General features: G+C 35.6%; 1 protein-coding gene and 1 non-coding gene across 10 annotated transcripts; one reads left to right on the top strand and one right to left on the bottom strand.

The window, feature by feature from the left end:
• Positions 1-586: 586 nt before the first annotated feature.
• On the bottom strand, positions 587-20409 carry LOC114267321 (vacuolar protein sorting-associated protein 52 A). 9 transcript variants are annotated; one of them, XM_082868856.1, is made up of 9 exons: positions 20292-20409; positions 20097-20155; positions 19627-19727; positions 8279-8329; positions 2432-2611; positions 2211-2345; positions 1913-1987; positions 1312-1369; positions 587-1213 (listed from the first exon to the last, which is right to left on the bottom strand). In XM_082868856.1, exons 4-9 carry the CDS (start codon positions 8321-8323, stop codon positions 909-911), a joined length of 798 nt encoding a protein of 265 aa, XP_082724982.1. In that variant the 5' UTR covers positions 8324-8329; positions 19627-19727; positions 20097-20155; positions 20292-20409; the 3' UTR covers positions 587-908. The 9 variants fall into 9 exon arrangements, with proteins under 9 accessions (XP_082724982.1, XP_082724977.1, XP_082724976.1 ...); XM_082868851.1 differs by lacking the exons at positions 19627-19727; positions 20097-20155; positions 20292-20409 and adding exons at positions 8413-8540; positions 8790-9110; positions 16499-16968; XM_082868850.1 differs by lacking the exons at positions 19627-19727; positions 20097-20155; positions 20292-20409 and adding exons at positions 8413-8540; positions 16499-16977.
• On the top strand, positions 9044-9170 carry LOC114268735 (U6atac minor spliceosomal RNA). The gene has a single exon (XR_003631399.1). It is a non-coding gene; the product is annotated as a U6atac minor spliceosomal RNA (small nuclear RNA).
• Positions 20410-21729: the final 1320 nt, after the last annotated feature.

The raw sequence follows: 21729 nt of genomic DNA, 5'->3' as shown, positions 1-21729 counted from the left end.
TACGATTCGCCCAGGCATAAAAAATTAGTCCTACCAACCATAGGTTTTGTTGTAAATGATACACACCCTCAAAAAGGTGTACCATAGGCAAGTTATATTATTTGTAGTGTTGATCAACACAAATGTCAAAAATAAATTCTTTTTAATCCTAATTTTAAAAATAAAAATAAAAAGTCATAACTAAAGACTATATAAAGTATAATTAAAGATATTTTCAATCATAACTAAAATATAATCACAATAATTCATCATCAACTTCACAATTAGTCATAACCAAATCATAACTAACATCATAATGTTTCACAATCAAATATCACAAATATCATAACTAGAACATATGATACACACCTAAGAGGGTTGTGTATTATAGAATTTCCCATAATGAGTTAAAGAGGTAGAGTAAGTCTAGCCATTATAAATCCCTATTGGTTCTCTTCAAAGAGAACACTGTTGACCAAACTTATCTATCAGCTACATCCCCAAAAACCAAATGCTACCTTTGCCTATATGTTATTTATATACAATTACACACACATACAAAGAAAAGTAAAACAAATTCAGTAAGTAGGGAAACCAAGAAAAAAGGTACCAAAAAACTATTATCTTATACATACAAATTTAAGTACATCCACAAAAGTCAAAAGTAAGGTGAAAATTTCCTAAATAAGTGTACACAATTCTTTCACCAACATTTCTTCTCTCTCGTCTCCAGTAAAACATTTCCTCATTATCTGTAAGGTAAAAACTGAGGCCATAGCCAACACACAGCTTGTACTAACCACAAGAACTTGTATTGAAAACCCACCCTTACTCTTTCCCACAAACAAATTACAAGCACAATAATAATCTTCTTCAATGTTGTTTGTTTTGTAAGGGCAGAGCACAAAATCAATGAATGAATGAGAGATCTAGAAGGTCCTCGAGTACTTCTTGATTTCGTACATAATTGAAGATATGGAAACAAGATCCTTGTTTGGGGCAGTCCCGCCAACAATCCTCTTTATGCAATCTGTGAGCCTTGTATAATAAAGCAGCAGCTGTGTCAATGCAGCTCGTAATATCTCCATTCCACACAAGAAGTTGCTGAAAGAAGTAATCACATCATTGTGCATCAGCTCTATTGCAGCTTTCCATCTACTTGCAAAGTCTTTCACAAGCGGCTCAACCTCTGAAACTGTTATTGCCCTCTCTGGGCCAGAAGTTGGATCCTCAGCTGATAAAAATAACTTGCAAAATATAAGTCCACCTTCTGAGAAAATACACAACACATTTAATGATGCCCATAGTAATAATGTTCTTCAATATACTTACAGGCTCTGGTCTTTACAAACTTGATAAGATCACTGAAATGCTCTAGCAGTAATTCTTCCTGCAAGGAACAACAAGGAGCAACATCTCAGGGACCAGATGACAAGAAATTAACATCCATTGACATCTCACATTCAAGGCCCTGATAACTCAGATTGACATGAGTCTAACAAGCAGTCAACTGCCAAAAGTATCTGACATGAAGGACACTGCTGTTAATGGCCATAGAGCTCCACTCGTTAGTTACCTAACACTCCATTAACTTGATGAAACTAGACACCTAAACACTGCTGATCTGAAACCCATCTATGCTACCAGTACACAACATTTTTTGGTTTCAGGGTGGAGAATGTTGCAACTGAAATCACTTAAAGTCAAAAGATAATGAACCTTAGATACAATAAAAGGGCGGAGTCACTATTCAGGTGCATAAAAATAATTTGATTTTAGAAGCAATCTTGCGTTGCTTTGTTTACATTGTATTTTAAAATTCTTGGGGTAATGAACCTGTTGGAGAAACCCAGTTTCTCTGCTTTTTCTTTAGCAATCTCTCTTTCGTATGCAAGCAAGCCCTTAATGCTGCCATTGGTGAGTGGTTACTTACCACAAAAATCGCTGTGTTGTTCTTCAGCAATTCCTCAAAGTGCAGTTGAATCTTCCCACCTTCAGCACCAGCTTCCTGGAACCAAATGATAAATATTAAATCCATCAGAGCTCCCTCGGGTATTAAGTAACACATTTTTTATCATCTTAATTAGTTAGTTATGTATTCCATTAGCAACAGCATTGTATTTGGGATAAATTTTATTCACATTTCTTCTCAACCTTGGACAAGTATGCAGTTAGTATCCACCTTTATTTGATGCCAACCTAATATAGACACAGTAGATACAAAACATTACCTTCAATATAGCAATTGTCATGTCATAGTTGTTTATTAGAAAAACTGTCTGCAACTTTGGCTTTGGAAACATTTTCGCAAGCTTGACAAGCAAGTCATCAATAGCCATTCTCAGTCTTTCCAAGTTCAGGTCAAGCTGGAAATATTAAAAGCAGCAAACTTAACTAATCATTCTGATATAAAAATCCCACAAGAAAAAATTTAAATACCCAAATGCCTAACCTGACCATCTCCATATTCAACATTAAGATGTATAAGTGAGGCAGTAAACTCAGCATAGCGCCTCATCACATAGTGAGGATGTACATCATCTTCCCATAACGTCTTCACATTTGCATTTCGCAAGCTGCTCAGGTGCATGTCAAATACCATCTTGAAACGAGGCCATAGAGCAATATTGATCTGTATACAGATTCATTAGAGAATACTATCATTAAATGGATTAGGGTTTAAAGATTATCTGCATAGATCATGTGGATAAGGTTGTGGCCCCTTTTTGATGCCTTTGTGTGTGCGTGCGCGCACTTGCATGTGTGCTTTACTAATCTAGAAAAAAGGAAAGCACCAATCAGTTAACCATTAGCTCATATGGAGATATGAGAATATAGATCGCATGTAGATATGGTTGAGCTCTATAAGAACATAAAATATAATCTCTTGAAGAGAAGAGGACCCATGTATCTACAAGGAAATACAATTCCCCAAAAATATATACAAAAGAACACAAGGAAAAGGAAACATCTCTCCAAGCCAAAAAACCAAGGAAACTAGCACCATTCCTTTCAAGCAATGAATAGGACACTATGCCTTTGAAGGACCATCTATTTCTCTCTCTCCACAAACACCACATTAGGCATATAATGGAGAAGCCTCTTGAACCTTCCTATCAGTACAATGATAACCCCTACTTCAAGAAGCAAATTGTTCCCAACTGAACTAGGCCTCACCCATATAACTCCAAAAGCATAGTACACCATACCCCAAATCTCTCTGACAAGTGATTACTGCAGAAGCAGATGATTGACACTTTCTCCATCATTCTTGCACAAGCAACACCAGTACAACATGACTTTTCCTCTCTTCCTCGTCAGTCGTTAAGTAAAGCTTCAGGAGCAGCTATTCCATGCAAGAATGCCAACCTTGGAGTGAGCCTTTGATTTCCGAATCCCTCTCCATGGGAAAGAAGCATATCCCCAACCCCAACAAGGTTTCAATAAAAAGAGGCCATAAAAAACATGCCACTCGTAGAACCTCTCCCAACTAAATTATCTTCAACCCTACCTGAACCAGGCTCTCTTGTAGCATCCCAAAAAAACACCTCCACCAACTCCATCCCACAGTCCCGCAAAGGTCTCCGGAAAATAAGTGTCCATACCACACTTGCAGGGGACAAAATCCAACAGTCCACTACTGTAAGCCCCTAAAGTCATAACAAGACCATAGCGATCTGGTAAAACGTCATCAGTCCACCACATTCCAAACTTTCTTAGCTTTAGAGGATGATCCCATCGTAGCCCAAACAAGTTAAAGACAAAAACCCTACTCACATCCAAGATTAGCCACCAAAATCTCCACATCTACCACCTCCCATACAAGAATGAGCTCACTTTTAGCAAGCTAATATGAAGACCTGGCATCAACTTAAAACAAAGGAAAACGTGTCTCAAAATTCTCAACTACTAACTTATGCTCCACATAAAATAATGGTATCATCCACAAATAATAAGTGTCACAGACACCATCATGCTCCCTCTATGACCGAATTCAATTGCAGTCAATCGATCATTGGAGCAGCTTTTCTCAAGCTGAAAACTAATAATTAAAAAGCAAATACTAAAAGCACTCCTCCTCTAGCTTCTACATAATCGTGACAGGACCTACATACCCGGCTTTTATTAAATATTCTTGGTTTTCTAGGCTCCATTAGCTCTACTTTCAACACACGAAAAAGAGGGGGATCTCTTTTTCAATTTATTTAAGCTATTTTTGTCTCATACGCTATAAAAAGAAGTTACACCAAACACCCTCACAAAATAAATGTATATAAGCAACTTCAATTAGTTGTAGCAAACAGGGCCATTAGTGACTACCCTCCGCATCATTCCAATAAGCACCTCCATAACAATGATAAAAGAACAAAGAGAGTCACTTTGCCTCAAATCCCTATACTCAAAAAAGCATGTAGCTACGGTGGTATTTGATAAAACTGAAAACTAAAAACTAAAAATTAAGTACTGAACACTAAATGTTGAATTTTTAAACTAAAAACTTGTTTGATATAAATTTAAGTGATTGAACTAAAACAAGCTGTATAACATGTAAAACATGAAATTTGAAATATATTATTTTCAAATTTTCTTTTTAATTTTTACATTGTGGTGGTGTGGTGGTGGTGTCAACAATGGTAGCGGTGGTTGCTGTGGCGCTAATGGCAATGGTGGTGGAGGTGGAGAGAATGGTTCCAATGATGGTGGAGGGGCGGTGTATTGGAGGTAGAGGGAAGATGGTGGTTGGTGGTGTTGTATTCATAGTGGTGATTGTGGTGGTGGAATGATGTTTGTGACTATAGTAGCAGTGTCGGTGGTGGATGTGGAGGGTTGTAGTAGTTGTGGTGGAGAGGTGATGATAGTGGTGGTGGCAATGGCAATAGCCATGAGTGGTGTCGTAATGATGGCAGTAGAGGATTGTGGTGGTGGGGGTAGTGGTGATAGTAGGGGGTGTAAGAGTGGTGATGACAGTGGTGGTGAGGTCATAACGATACACACTAATACTTATGCATAAACAGTTACAAAATCAATCAACATTAAGTAAGAATCATGCTATTTAAAATTTTCTTAACTTTTACCCTTTATTTTTCAAGTCACTTAAAATTAACGAATCGTGATTATCAAACAGACTTGATTTTCACTTAATATATTCAGGTTTAGGTGCTAAGTTGGGTTATCAAACACCATCTACCCCATTAATTGAAAATTTCACAACAGAAATATAAAAAAGGACCCACTTTCCCCACCTTTTCCAAAAACTCTCTTTTTTTTCAACAAATAAATCAGGAAGTCCTAACAAACGTGATCATCTAACAAGGACAACATTTCTAAGGTGTCATCTTTGGTCGTGTTTGTTTTAAACACTGACACATTCATCAAACACCATCCGACACATGTCAAACCACATCCAAATGAGTCAAATTATTTTAGAATTGGACACACTTCAAACACAGAGGAGATGCATGGGTCCATAGAGGAGAAGCGTGAGTCCATAGCAGCGTTGTAGATTTCGTTCCGTACCAGCCAGTACCTCCGAAACGTACCATTTTAAAAGAAAAATGGGACAAAACCAACACAACACTGTATCGAATAGGTGTATTCCAAGAAGTTTCAGGTATACAGGAAAACACCGATTGCAAACTTAAATCACACCGAATCCAGGTAGACAAAGATGAACCTGTTCAAAAATAACAGTACTCAGATTTGCGTGAAAGACTTCTGCAAAAAAATACAGAACTTGCAAGCCTTCATTGCTTCAGCAGTCTTCATGTTAAACGGAAAAGGAACCAAGTTGCACATTCGCTACCTAACATGGGTCATAAATCAGAAGGATTTCAATTGTGAATGGATGAGGTTCTCTCTATGATGATATCAATGGTTCTCTTTAAGCTTTTTTGCCTCATCTAATTTCTATCCAACATCAAAATACAAATAATACAGAACTCGATTACCCTAGCTCTACTTCACCTTTTTACTCTTTCTCAACTGTGAGTGAATGCATACAACAGTGTCTACTGAAGAAAGTTGAACCATGCCACAGGCTATGGCTGGCTTTTACTGTTGAGAGTGGTTGCCTTTTACTACTGCTAGGTGCTTGTATTGCTGATTGCTGAAAGTTTAGGTACTAATTTTTTGGCTGCCTTTTGACTTATAATTTACATATTTTGAGTAGTTGGCTAGAGAGAGTAAAAATTGAGAATCATTTTCTTCTTTTAATCTAACATTTGGTGCACTTACCAGAAGTCCTTGTTTGAGTTAATTTTTTATAGTAGGCAATATTTTTAATTCTATTGGTAGTTTAATACATATATAATATTTGTAGAGAAAAATCAGAAGCAGTACCCGAAAACACACCAATACCAATGTGTACCGTACCAATGGAAAAAACGGTACATTGTCCAGTACAGGATTGACAACTTTAGTCCATAGAGGAGACACGTTAGTCCATAGCTTAAACACACATGAAAGATAAAACACATAGTGAGTTTGAAAAAATAAATATATTTGGGAGACAAAAATCAAAATAATGAGGATTTATACCAATTGTCAATCCCTTCCCCATTGAGGGTTTTTTTTCTTAATATGATTTTTAATTTTAGGAACTCTAAAGCTTAAAACTTTTAATTTGTTTGTCAATAGAGTTTTTTAAAATAAATATTAGTACTTGTTGTTCACACTTTATTTCCAAATTCCAATATATAGAATGTGCCAAACGAATTCTTACTATTTTGTAAAGTAAAAAAATGAAGTTGTTATCATTTTCACGTATCCATATTAGAAGTTTTATTTATATATTTGTGTGTCCTTGTGTCACACGCCGACCTTGAATGTTGTGTGGCACTAGTTAGACACCCTAACTAATCCGCCAAATCTACAAGTGGTGTTTGCAAGGGCAAGCAAATACAAGGAAGTCAACCTGTGGCCTGAGTAGTTTCAACCGACAAACACAAAGACTCACTAACAGGCAAAAGCATATGTAGCACACAAGCGACATCGAAATGAAAGACTTCATACTTCTTTATGGACTATTACAATGCACAAATGCAATAATACATCTACTCTTGGGGTACAATAAAGTGCAGGTGGTCTAGTTCATCACTTGGGTACCCCTTATAATATAGTTTTAATCCATTACTAAAATGGCTAGAGGGAACATAAAAAATACAAATTGGTGTGCAAGTGGCAAGGGTGTTGGTGCTGGTACTGGCACGGGGCAGACATGCGCACAGTGTCAGGTACTGCTGCCACAAGACATGGCTAGCGTATATGTGTGACAAGAATGGCATGCGTGCGCAGCATGGGCAGGTGGGCGCACGCGGTGTGAGCTGGCATGCTGTCCTGCATTGTCATGTTTGCCTTGCCCTTTGATGCATGGGTGACAAGCGAGGTAATGTGTGGGCCATTGGACAGGCGCACCTCGACACCTTCAATGTTGTGTCGTGGTTTTTTTTATTAAATTTTCATATTAGCGTAACCATGTTCCATTTCCATATCTGTACTTCTTAAGATGATTGTAAGCCTTTTCAATAACTTACAAAAAATCCATGTAACATTACTCTTTAGTTTGGAATCCACACACTCATTAGCCACCAAAATCTACCTCCATCCCACAAAAGCATTCTGCGATTACGGAATGATCCAACCCCATCACCTTCCTCAACCTCAAAGCTAAATCTTTGGTCATGATTCATACACACTACCGATCAAGCAAATTGGCCTGCAATCTCTAATGTCAACTACACTTCCTTTCTTTGAAAGTAGAACAATAAAACAAGCAAACTCCTTGAGTTTTCCAATCTCAAAGAAGGAAAGCATCATTGTCATCCCCTTCATCTCCTTCTCATCCATTTTTTTAATATCACAAAAGGCCTGGCTGTCTAAATCTCCACCTTACCGAAAACCTCCTTCAGCTGTTGTGGATAGCTAATGTATTCAACATAACCATGACCTAAATTCACATCTCATCCAGCGACAGAACTGATGCTTCATGACAACCTCAATGAAAACAGCTTGTGAAGGAGGACATAGCTCCATGATCATATATACATACCCTAGCCTCCATAGATACGAATATATGGCTATCTAAGATACTGGTTAAATTGGCAAGTTACTATACAATTTGTTTTATTTAATTTAATTTTAACAATTAAGTCATTCCAATAACTGAAAAACCAGATGTAGAAACCAAAAGTTGTACAACAATGAAAGAGAGTGCAAAAGAGCAAGAGAGATGGACAGACAAGAAACTCCATCATCAACAGCTTACATAATAACATGATGAACTAGATCAAAAGATACATACCTTATCTAAATATGAATCCAAGCAAGGAATCCGCCTTCGAGACATAATGATCTGGGAAGAAACAAATAGGAGAAATATAAAATCTTGCAAAGCTACTTTCTTCAAATTTCAAACCCTAAACAAACATAAATCACCATCATAGGATTGACATATAAATAGGCCTCAGGCCAACGCAGCTTGCAAAAGTATTTGACACAAATCAGAAAACTGTAATTTGGAGTATTGGAATCTTCGCTTAGCACTTGATCTGCATTTCAAACAGCTGTAGAAAGAAGTTGTAAACCTGTGTTTATGAATTCTGAGAAATATTAAGTAATTTTGGGTTTTTGGCCAAGAATTATATAAGCAGAGCAAACAATGCTAAATTAGGGTTCAATCATTTGGGCAGTCTTAGTCAAAAAGCTAATTTCATCATCTTCACAGGGAAAGATCATAAATTCAATGGTCAATGATGTTAAAGTTTAAGTGGTTTTACTAAATGAAAAGGGGAGGGAAAAAGAAATCCATGTACCTTGGCAATCCTTATTTTTAAAATTCCCTTGCAACTAGAAAAGACATTTGATAGAGTAGAGAAATATCTAAACTTGAGAATATCGCAAGCGGATATGAAGGCTTCTTAAAGGGTATTTTGAAGAGTAGTTGGGTTTAACATTTAGATTTTGGAAAAGCAAGGAGAATATTTCCTCATAAATGACAGCATTCTAGTGTTAGTGTCATATCATATGCACAGCATCTTGCACTTCAAACAATCACATAGCAGAGTGAGTGTTCATAGAAAGGAGAGACGGTTCAAATCTCCACCATCAGGGACAGGTACAGCCTTCAGGCTTACCTGTTACCAGACACATCCGGTTAAGGTTACCCACTTCAGTAGATCTTAACGCAATTTTCTACTTCCCCAAAAAAACATGACAGGGAAAAAAACTGTTGAAGATCAAAACTCTTAACACCCAAAACAGAGGTAATGTGGAGATTAGAGAGATAGGTGGTCTGTGAGACAGATCTTGTTAGAGCATTTATCAAGAAAAAAAAAAAAAAAAAAAAGGATCTTGTTAGAACAAACAAACAACAACCAAAACAAAAACATCAGCAGAAACAAATGCTGTGATTTGTGAGATGAATGGGCCTCATCCTTTAACCAAACGGAGGAAACTAAAGAGAGATGGATGGTCATTACTATAGTCTCACTGTCTCGGTGAAAATTCATGCCACAAATACAAGGGCAAATATGAAATTTCGCATTTAGTATGAGTGACCCATGATCTACTTAAGGTTTAAGTTATGTTAATTTGAAGTTAGTACGCTTCAACACTATCAATTTTTACTTTATTAAGTTATAGAAGCCAAAGACATTTTGATAGTCTTAGGATTTGTTGGTCACGGAATATGGGCCTTGGTCATATTGATCAAGTTATGTTTTTCAATCTTATCAACTGAAGTGTTATTTTTAGGATTTGCTAGTCATGGATGGTAATATGGTCCAGGGTCATAATATGGATCATGTTATTGTTAGATCACCAATTGTTCCAAAAACTTAGGTTGCAAGGAAAGGGGCCCAACAATGCATATCAAGCTGTCCAATAACCTCCCTCACATGCAATCCCGTCATGCATGTAGAGATGCAAACATCTAAACATGTAAAGAAACAAATGCAAACTGATAGACATGGACTATGAACTCTCCTAAATTGAGCTTTCATACCATATTCGATCACTAATTGTTCCAAAAGTTTAAGTCGTTAGAAAGAGGCCGAACAATGTATATCAAGCTCTCCAACGATAACATTTTTTAATCTTTTTATAGAGGGGTAGTTATGAGTAGGTCCTGTGGACCAGATGATGGGTCCAAGAACGAGAGAGAGAGAGAGAGAGGAACCCAAAGGGTTCTAGAGAGAGAATATCTCAATATCACTCAAATGTTATTCCTCAAACTTGGTTACAAATGATCCCCTCTACTGTAGATATATGCCACTAACTAACTAACTCACATTCTAGGCACACGTCTTACATCACCGAACGAACTTATCAAAAAGTCCTACACCAACTTTTAGTGATAAATTTACCACTATAAAAATATTTTTTAAAAAAAAATACAATTCAACTACTTACACTTCCCTTATCATATTTCAATGCAAACTAACACAGATAAACTAAAAATAAATCAAACTCGCAAATAAAAGTCAAAATATCCCAATCATTTATCACTTTGATAAATTTTTCAATATCATTACCAGTTCCAAATGATCATATTCCACAATCACAAAACACATCTAAAGTCTCAAAATTTTCTCATTACCAAAACGGTGCGCAAATACATAAAAAATAAAATAAAATTTACTTAGGACTTGTGAGTAAAGAAGTCCAGTCAATAGACTTGCTTGCAATTATATATTAGAATTAGAATATTCTAGTAAATCAAAATTTCTTAATTTCCCACTCTTTACACCTTTACTCCTATTAAAATAAGTAGAGGCCTAGTAGCTTACAACATGTGTAATCTTTCTATTGAATGAAAGTTGAGCTTCACAGAATTTAAGTTTGTGTGACTTTGCTTAACCCTTGCCAGGGAAATTCTTCTTAATTACTATTCACGGCTATTCACAGCTCAAGAACAGCCCAATTTTAGCCTCAAACCCTTCCAAATTAACCCTATATCAACCAAAAACCCTTTCCCTACCCTCTGACCTTAAATACCGCATCAAAATCCCTACAAATAGTCACTATCCAATAAATTCTCAGCAACTTTTCTGGAAATCCACGTGAGTAAATAGCCCTAGAATCTTTCATGATGTTAAATATGCCACAAATCCAATTCTAGGCAACTCTATTGTATGTTTTCTAAAGTTGTCCTACAAAAATTAACTTGCAATACAACATATGCATGCCCGTGCGAACAGTATAGACAAACAGACCTATGTTAGTCCTGAGCCACCAATTCGTAGATCGAGAGTGAGAGCAAGAGCATGAGATCGTCAACGTTCAAAGGTAGTAGGATCAAGAGAGCCCTTGAGAGCATCTATATATATTATATATTTTAAAAATATATATAGTGATATTACATATTAACCATTAATTCTGTTTTATTTTAATATTATTAAATAAAATTTAAAAGTATTTATTAAAAATTAGTCAAACAACTTTTATTTTTACTATTATAATACCATGTATTTATAATATATATAATTATTTTGCTTGGTCTAAGAGCCAAGTAGATTACATGCCATGGTGGTGATTCTAGTTGGAAATGGAAATTCTTTTAACAGGTTGTCTGTTCAAGGCCCACTCATTGCAGTTTTGTACTTGACTTTTAATTCAGCAAGATCTAACACACTTCCAGAATACGTGTCAGTGACTTGAATTGGTGAATTCACCGACTTCAAAAAGAATTCGCAAATTACGATTACCGAGTCCACGAATTGTTCCGTACTTGACAAAAAATCGCCAATTCGCGGTTTCCACGCGCAGTCGTCATCCATTGTACACGAATTGTTTGTTGGGAGAAAACAAACATAGGGAATGATGAGACTATCATTCCCTTTTTATATTGACAATATGTAGCTTACAACGGAAGCCTTGAGGCACAATTAAGGAAAAATACATAATAAGGAAATAGCAGCTAATGACAGCTAAATAGAATAAGCAATACATAATAGCCAAGATTTTATTCTAACACTCCCCCTCAAGCTGGTACGAAGATAACTCTCATGCTCAGCTTGTCATGTACATCATGGAATGGTTTGCTTCCAATTCTCTTGGTGAGAACATTTGCCAGTTGTTCAAGCGACTTCACAAAAGGAGTACTTATAGTGCCATTGGTAAGTTTCTCCTTGATGAAGTGACGATCAATCTCAACATGTTTTGTGCGGTCATGCTGAACTAGATTGTGAGCTATGTTAATAGCAACCTTATTGTCACAATATAGTCATATGGAGTCTATCTGACCAATGCCCAGATCACTTAGCAGCAACTTGATCCACAAGAGCTCGCATACCTTGTGCCATGACTCTAAATTTTGCCCCTGCACTTGACCGGGCTACTACATTCTATTTTTTATTCCTCCAAGTAACCAAATTTCCCTTAACAAAGGTACAATATCCAAATGTGGGCCTTCTATCAGTTACTGATCCTACCCAGTTAGCATCTGTATAAGCTTTCATAAGAAGATGATTGTTTGGAAAAATAGAGACCATTTTCAAGAGAAGATTTTAAGTAGTTAAGAATCTGCATCACCGTAACCAAGTGTGTCTCATAAGGAGCATACACAAACTGACTAACCACAACAGCAATATGAAGAGAAGAATGGAATAAATAAATGAACTTCCCCACTAGTCTCTGATAACTCCCCCCAGTCAACAGTAGCTCCTCCACCATCATCACGAAGATTTTGATTTGGCTTTAGAGGTGTGTCCCAAGCTTTACTCCCAAGCATTCCGGTTTCTTTCAATAGATCAATAACATATTTCCTTTGGTAAATGAAAATCCCATCCTAGGACCTGGCAACCTCAATACCCAAAAAATACTTCAGATTTCCCAAGTCTTTTATTTCTAACTCGCTTGCCAAATATTGCTTCAACCGGAAAATTTCCTCAATATCATCTCCTGTAAGAACTATATCATCCACATAAACAATGAAGGCCGTTGTCTTACCATGAGATGAATGTTTAACAAACAAAGTGTGACCAGCCTGACTCTGTTTGAAGCCATATTTGAGCATTGCCTGAGTAAATCTTTAAAACCAAGTCCTTGGAGATTGTTTGAGACCATATAAAGACTTCCTAAGCCTGCATCCTTTACCTTTTGTCTCATGATCCTCAAAGCCAGGAGGAATGTCTATATGCACCTCTTCTTCTAGATTACCATGTAGGAAAGCATTCTTCACCTTAAACTGGTGAAGTGGCTAATCCAGATTAACTGCAAGAGAGAGAAGTACGCTGACTGAATTCATCTTAGCAACTAGTGCAAATGTCTCTTAATAATCTACCCCATAAGTTTGGGTAAAGCCCTTTGCCACAAGTCGAGCTTTGTAATGCTCAATTGAACCATCCGCTTTATGCTTCACAATATACACCCACTTACATCCCACAGGTCATTTACCCTTAGGTAACTCAGTCAATTCCCAAGTATCATTCTTACGAAGTGCTCTTATTTCTTTTATTGTGGCATGTTTCTACTCCGGAGCAGCAAGAGCATCCTGAAAATGATTGGGTATACTAACAAAACAAATTTTTGACACAAAGGCTCTATAAGAAGGAGACAAATTAGAGTAGGATACAAAGTTAGAGATAAGATGTTAAGTACAGGACCTCACACCCTTCTGTTTAGCAATAGGAATACCAAGATCAAAATACTCGTGAATATCAAGGGCTTCAAAGTTACCTGGACTCTCATTAAAGGAAGCAGATAGCAGTGATGGATCAGAAGTGATCTCTTGTATCCAAGTAACTTTTTGTCTGTCTTTGTCTCTAACATAGACTTTCCCTTTCTTGAGAACATTGGATTTTGTATTGCCCATGATAGCTAGTTCATATTATACATCCTCAACCACCGGTAATGATCCAGGAACTGTAAATCCAAGAATCTCTTCACACCAAGACTCCCCCTAAAGGGAAGACTGGGACACCGGAGAGGACAAGAAGTAGGATTGCGACTCAAAGAAGATGACATCCATGGAGACAAACCACTTAAGAGACGGAGGATAATAACAGTTATAGCCCTTTTGAGTAGGTGAATAACCTAGAAAGACACATTTAATAGAACGAGGATCCAACTTGCCACGAGTAGGGGAATGGATGTGGACAAAGCAAACTCACCCAAAGGTTTAGGAGGAATGGAAAACACAGACTCAGAACCTAAGAACACCTGAAGGGGAGTTTGTTTGTGCAACACTTGGGTAGGAAGACGATTGATGAGATAGGTAGCAGTGAGAACTACTTCGCCTCAATAAGACTGTGGCACCTGCATAGATTAGGTCATGCAACGAACCATATCAAGAAGATGACGATTCTTGCGCTCCACAACCCCATTTTGTTGTGAGGTGTTGGTGTAACATGTCTAATGAATGATGCCATGGGTGGAAAAATAGCTCGCTAGACCAGAATCAATGTACTCACCCCTATTATCAGATCGCAATATTTTGACAATCACACCAAATTGAGTACAAATCATTTGGTGGAAGTTACGGGAAAAAAAAAAAAAACCTCGCTTTTGTCTTTCATAAGATACACCCAGGTAGTACGAGAAAATCATCTATAAAAGTGACAAACCATCTATGACCTTTCAAAGACACAACATGAGATGGACCTCACATTAGTATGAATTAAGGAAAAAGAAACTAAACTTTTATTAAAACTTGGAGCAAAAGAAGCACCGTGTTGTTTACCAAGTTGACAAGACTCACAATTAAACTTAGAGACATTATTGTTTGTAAAAGCGGAAGGAAACAAATGCTTAAGTAATAAAAAATACGGATGGCCAAAATGCCGATGCCACAGCCATAGGTCTTCCTTGGTGGCGGAAAACTTAATGGAATGATGTGCACCTTGTCTGCCTAATCTAGAGAACATGTTTTGCTCTACCACTACCAATCGTCCTCGTGATAAGGTCCTAACAAAGACAATGATCAAGAAAAAATGTCACACTACAATTCAAATCACGAGTAAGACGACTCAAAGATAAAATATTAACAGAGAAATTTGAAACATATAAGACAGAAGATTGAGGTAGAGAAGGAGTGGCATGAACTAAACATTTCCCAGAATAGAAGAAATAGTATCATCAGCAAACGTAACTTTGTCCTGACTTGAAGAGGGCTTATATTTCAAGAAAAATCAGAAGACCCAAACATATGATCGGAGACACCGGAATCAATAAGCCAAGGTAAAATTTTATGAGATAGGAAAACACTGGTAAAAGAGGCTAAGTTACCTCAGTGAGCAAACGAAGAGGAGGGTGCATCAAATTGAGTAGTAGAAGAACGACAATCTAGTAGGTGGCGCAAAGCATCCTCAAACTCAGAAGAAGGCATACCAGAGACATCACAACTAGATGGAACAACTGAAGATGAGTCAGGAGTATCAACTGCAATGGTATGATGTACACGTGGATTACACCCATGTCCTCAACACCGTCCTGAGCGACCCCCATGACTACAGAGCGGTCACCACGGCCACCAAAAAGAACCCCATGAAGTTTCCACCAAGTCCCCCGAGTTTGTCTCGGCCGGCGACAGTAATCACAGAATAAATTATCCTTCTTAGAAGGATTAGAAGAACTATGAGGCTAACGAATTCCATCTCTAGGAAGAGCAGAAACTAACGCTGAGTGCTCTATAAAAGGCGGTGGCAGCTTAGCAAACCAACGACTCTCCTTATTTGGCACATACGCAAAGGCCTCTTGAAGAGAAGGAAGAACATTCATGCCAAGAACACGACTCCGAACGGGATCATATTCCAAGTTGAGGCCCTCTAGAAACTTAAAGACACTTTCATGTTCAATGAACGTACAGTAACCCACAGAATCAACTGTGCAAGCGGGTTTATAATCCTACAGATGATCAAGGCGTTTCTAGCCATTATTAAAAAAAGTAAAATACTGAAGACCAGTCATCTCTCCCTAGACGGAGAGCTCAATGGAGCGACGCAATTCAAATGTTTGTGAAAAATTCCTCGTCCGGGAATAAGTAGTAGTCACAACATCCCAAATATCCTATGTTGTATCCATAGATAAATAGCCCTCACCGATATCCAGGACCATCGAATGGACGAGCCACACCATGATCAGAGAGTTAGTAATCTCCAACTGGGCATATCCAGAACCAGTGATGCTAGGTGCTTTGATTCTCCCATCTACATATCTCATCTTCTCGCAATGCTTCAGAAAAAGTGTCAAACATTGCGACCAAGCTAGATAGTTCTGACCATTACACAGAGAGATGGTGATTTTAAGGCTAGGATTGAGATTTTCAGATGTAGTAGTCATAATGAGACTTCCCCCTTTAAGTGACTGAGAACTAGTGGATTCACTGGTAATGTCAGTCGTCTTAGAACGCTACTACCAAACCAACAACCTGCACTAATCACTACTACTGGGCGAGGGATAAACAACTGGGATCAAAGTACCTCTAATCAATCACAAATCATGAAAGGAGCAGTATACTTGGGCAAAAAATAGCAAGAGGGTCATATATTGACCCAAGGAACCAAAGAAGAGAAAGAACGCTTACAGGTCAATCAAAACAGCGTAATAAATGTCCCAAACTACCCAAAAACAGACCAGCAATAGAGTTGGGGCCAAATGAAGTAATCCGACCATGAAAACAGGGCGTTTCGGCCCTGGGTAGGAGAGAAGGAAAATCTGAGAGTCTCAAGAATGGCCTAGAGGGCTGTCGACAGTGGCCTAGAAGGCTAGAAGAAGAGCCGATTGGGATGGGGGGCAGTCGGCAGGGCCCTAGTAGGCTGGAGAAGGAGTTGACAGGGCTAGGAGGGCTGTCAGCAAGCCCTAGGAAACTGGACAGGGGGCCAACAAGCCTGGGAAGTGCCGAAAGAAGGGTTTTCTAGGTATAGAAGGGTATGGGTGATGATGGGTGGCTGCCGGAGTGATGGGTGATGATGTGGTGAAGCTGTGGTGGTGTCGGGTGGTGGTTTAGGAGCCTTCTTACTCTGACACCATGTTTGTTAGGAGAAAACAAACTTCGGGAATGATGAGACAATCATTCCCTTTTTATTGATAATATGTAGCTTACAATGGAAGGAGGCTTTTCCCAATATAAGTTTTTTTTGCATTTTATTTCTAAAACTAGGTCAATTTCTGACAGAATTCCAAAACTAAGCTAAAGCGCCATTACTATTCGCGCTTTTACTGTTAGGAGGCCAAAAGTTGATGAATAGTGAAATCGCTATTTGAAATCGCGATTTTAATTAAGAAAACGCTGTTCCAAATCGCGCTTTTAACATAAAAAAAATTTCCGAAGAAAACGCTATTTAAAATAGCGCTTTTACTGTGCATATAATAATTTTTTTTTTTTTTTTTTTTTTAAAAACGCCATTTGTAATGGCGTTTTTACTGTTGAATCACCAACAACCCACACACTGTATGCACACCCATAACACTCGAATAGTGAAATAATATAATTTATATATATAATAATAATTTATAATAATTAATTATATAATTTTTATAATTTTCGTAAATATAAATCATTTTTAGGTTATGAATGGTTTGATTTATAATACGTATGTAAGGATAAAAATTTTTATAATCAAAAATAATTTTTATAATTTTTATAATCAAAAACAATTTATAATACGTATGTATTATAAAAAATTTTATAATAATTTATAATACGTATGTATTATTTGAATCTTTACATTTTTTATTTAAAATTTTTCACAGTAAACCGATCTTCACATTTTATAATACGTATGTATTATTCAAAAATAATTTATAAAAATTTATAATTAATACGTATGTAAATAATTTAATACATATCTTCACATTTACATTTACAGTAAACCCATCTTCACATTTACATATGTATGGTTTAAGGGTAAATTTTTTGATAAATGACTTAAATGATAAATCAAACCATCCATAACCTAAATTTTTTTACCCTTACATACGTATGGTTTAAATAATTTATAAAAATTATTGTCATACGTATGTAAAAATCGATTATAAAAATTGCAAAAATTATTCAAAAATTATTACAGTAAATCCATCTTCACATTTAGATTATTTATAATTTTTAAAATTGCAAAATATAATTTTCGTAAATATGAATCATTTTTTTAGCCTTTATTTATAAAATAAAGGGTAAAAAAATTGTAAAAATTGTAAAAATTTAAAAAAATTTAAAAATTATAAAAATTATATAATTGATTATTATAAATTATTATTATATATAAAAAAAATTATAATCAATTTTTGCAATTTTTATAATCGATTTTTACATACGTATGGCAATAATTTTTATAAATTATTTAAACCATACGTATGTAAGGGTAAAAAAATTTAGGTTATAAATGGTCTGATTTATCATTTAAGTCATTTATAAAAAAATTTACCCTTAAACCATACGTATGTAAATGTGAAGATGGGTTTACTGTAAATGTAAATGTGAAGATACGTATTAAATTATTTACATACGTATTAATTATAAATTTTTATAAATTATTTTTGAATAATACATACGTATTATAAAATGTGAAGATCGGTTTACTGTAAAAAATTTTAAATAAAAAATGTAAAGATTTAAATAATACATACGTATTATAAATTATTTTTGATAATTTATAAATTATTTTTGATTATAAAAATTTTTATCCTTACATACGTATTATAAATCAAACCATTCATAACCTAAAAATGATTTATATTTACGAAAATTATAAAAATTATATAATTAATTATTATAAATTATTATTATATATATAAATTATATTATTTCACTATTCGAGTGTTATGGGTGTGCATACAGTGTGTGGGTTGTTGGTGATTCAACAGTAAAAACGCCATTACAAATGGCGTTTTTAAAAAAAAAAAAAAAAAAAAAAATTATTATATGCACAGTAAAAGCGCTATTTTAAATAGCGTTTTCTTCGGAAATTTTTTTTATGTTAAAAGCGCGATTTGGAACAGCGTTTTCTTAATTAAAATCGCGATTTCAAATAGCGATTTCACTATTCATCAACTTTTGGCCTCCTAACAGTAAAAGCGCGAATAGTAATGGCGCTTTAGCTTAGTTTTGGAATTCCGTCAGAAGTTGGCCTAGTTTTGGAAATAAAATGCAAAAAAGACTTATATTGGGAAAAGGCCCCAATGGAAGCCTTGAGGCACAAATAAGGAAAAATACATAATAAGGAAATAACAACTAATGACAACAAAATAGAATAAGCAATACATAATAACCAATATATTATTCTAACACGAATTAGGTGACTTAGTGTTAGTCATCTTCTCAAATTAATTTGTTCACCATTTGACAATTATAGAGCACATCTTGACACTTCATGAAAACTTGCTCTAGTCTATTTTTATCCGAAATAACAATATAGAAATCCTGATGATACACTTAATAACAAAAGGAAATACTTTATCGTGAATCACACTGAGATACATATATCAATATGAAATATCCAATATCCAATATCTACTTCTTCAGACCGTGTCTGTGAATATTATGTAGCTTTCAAAACAAAATTCTATAGCTGGTACATTATGAGCACTGTAGAGATGCACCAATTATACATGTGTAAGTACATGTAGTGTGAGCACTCTTCATACAAGACTTAGTGGAGGAGAAAAAAAAAAAAAAATGACAACAAATTCAGGGAACAGTGTGTCAAGCATTACCTAGTGCTGGTGTATAATGCGAATCATAAGCATTAGTCCAATTGCATCAAAACAATTTGGAAGGATTGAATTAAAGTGTTCATCAATTACCACAAATGGACCTGATGGCATCAAAGTAAAAGCAAATGTTAAACTAACATCATGGAACCAAATATTTCCTACAATGATAAAATATGATAACTCCAAATCATTGTTCTTTGGCAAGAAAATCATTTTTAGGGTCCAAATTTCAGAGGCAAAAAAAGTTTTCTGTTGTCATTGCAGAATTACTAGAAATTTCAAGAACAGTATATTGGCAGAAGATCTTCATACAAGGAAATAGTTTCTTGCCCAAGAGGTGTATACAAGAAGATTTTTAAAGAATGTAACAATTTGGATCCAATAAGATTCATCTCATACAAAGCCAGCCACTTATAACACTTCCATTTTTATCTACACTAGAGAAAATGGTTTATACCATACACCAGTACCTGCAAATATTTCATAAAATATTGATTCTTTCCCAAAGAAATCATCACAGAAAAGATACCTGTATAATGAGAAAAACAAAACGTCAATATGCATTTCTATGGTGCACTAAAACTTAAAATTACTGTCACAGTGGTGAATGCAGTATTGACTAGCATTTAAATACAATATCAAGTACACAGAGAACTAGAGTGTACTCAGAACTAGCAGTATCCATAAGCAGCTTGTGCAAGCTCCTAAATAAGACTTCATAAGGATACTTGCGGGAGCTGGCTTCAGCTATATGTGGAATCATTGCAGGTTCATCAATTTCCTGAAATAGTAAATATTCAACAATGAAACCTATTTCTCTAGAAAAATAAATATATAATAAAATATATACAATACATAAATAAAAATAAAAACATTTAGTACACAATCCAGTCTCCAAAATTCTAAATCACAGTTGTAAGAGAACTTATTCTTTTCAAAGAAAAAAAAAAAACACATGTTAGTATTACTGTAACAAGATACCAAACAAAAAGGACAAACCTATTAAAAAATTCATAACATATTTCCAAAAATCTAAAAATACATATTCTTATGTGGCAAGGTTTGCCAATGATGGTTCATCAAGATATGCACGGACGTATATCAGCAATACTCTCATATTTCCATATCCTTCTCTTTACTATATCTCTTCTAAATTATTTTCCTTTTTCCCTTTTATAGATAAATAAAATGTTACAGAAAAGAGAAGAAAAAAAATAATCAAAGAGAATTCCTTGCCAGAAACTAAGGGAGTTAAAGCCAAAAAGAAAAACAGCTTAAAAATGAAAAGAGTGCAGACCAACAAAGGGAGACCTACAATCCACAAGCTACTTACCTGTACTACTCCAATGCCAGCCCCCTCCCGTTTTTTCTCGAAAACTATTTGTTGAGAAAGCCATCCCTCAAATTAACTTCTGCTAAATCCCATGTTAGGAAAAATGTCTAGTTAACTAATCATTTTTGTGATGGTAATTTCAGTCCAAAATTGAATCTGTAATTTTATTTTATTTCCTAGGCTTAGTTGAGTCTTGAAAATGTTCCGTAGTCATGCATCATCAAGACGACTTCAAATTCAAGCCTTAATCATACAAACAGACTCAGCTTCAGTGAAAAGGCAAAACTCATGCAGCATTAGCAGCATTTAATGAGTTTTATCTTTCTTAAGGTTTTTGGTTGGTGTATTTTAAGTGAATGACCAACCATAGCTAATTTAGTTTTGGACTATTAAAGAAACCATAAACTTAATTTTTAGGCTTATGTTATTTTTGTGTGCAAAGCAATTTGAAAGCAGATGGAAAATTAATTACTTTTATTTCCTATTATTCACTGAGAACGTAGGACCCATGAATTCATTACCAAAACATACTTGAGAGCCATGCAATCCATTGACCATAGCCTTATGTCACGCCCCGCTGAATTACCAAGACAGAATAAACTACAAAAAGGAAGTCTCAAGGAAGAAAGGCTGATGGAATACTCTAGAAGCTCCTGGAAGAACTTGAGAAAATATGAAGACCATACAGGATGCTGGAAGGTTCCAGAACTTTCTAGAGTATTGTAGAGTATTATACATAACTCTAGAACCTTGTACATAATACTTGCATA

Source organism: Camellia sinensis, chromosome 5 (genome assembly GCF_055761805.1).
Source record: "Camellia sinensis isolate YWXY chromosome 5, ASM5576180v1, whole genome shotgun sequence".
NCBI classification, from domain to species: domain Eukaryota; kingdom Viridiplantae; phylum Streptophyta; class Magnoliopsida; order Ericales; family Theaceae; genus Camellia; species Camellia sinensis.
Note: the sequence above shows the minus strand (reverse complement) of the source record. Positions and strands in the feature narration are given on the sequence as shown.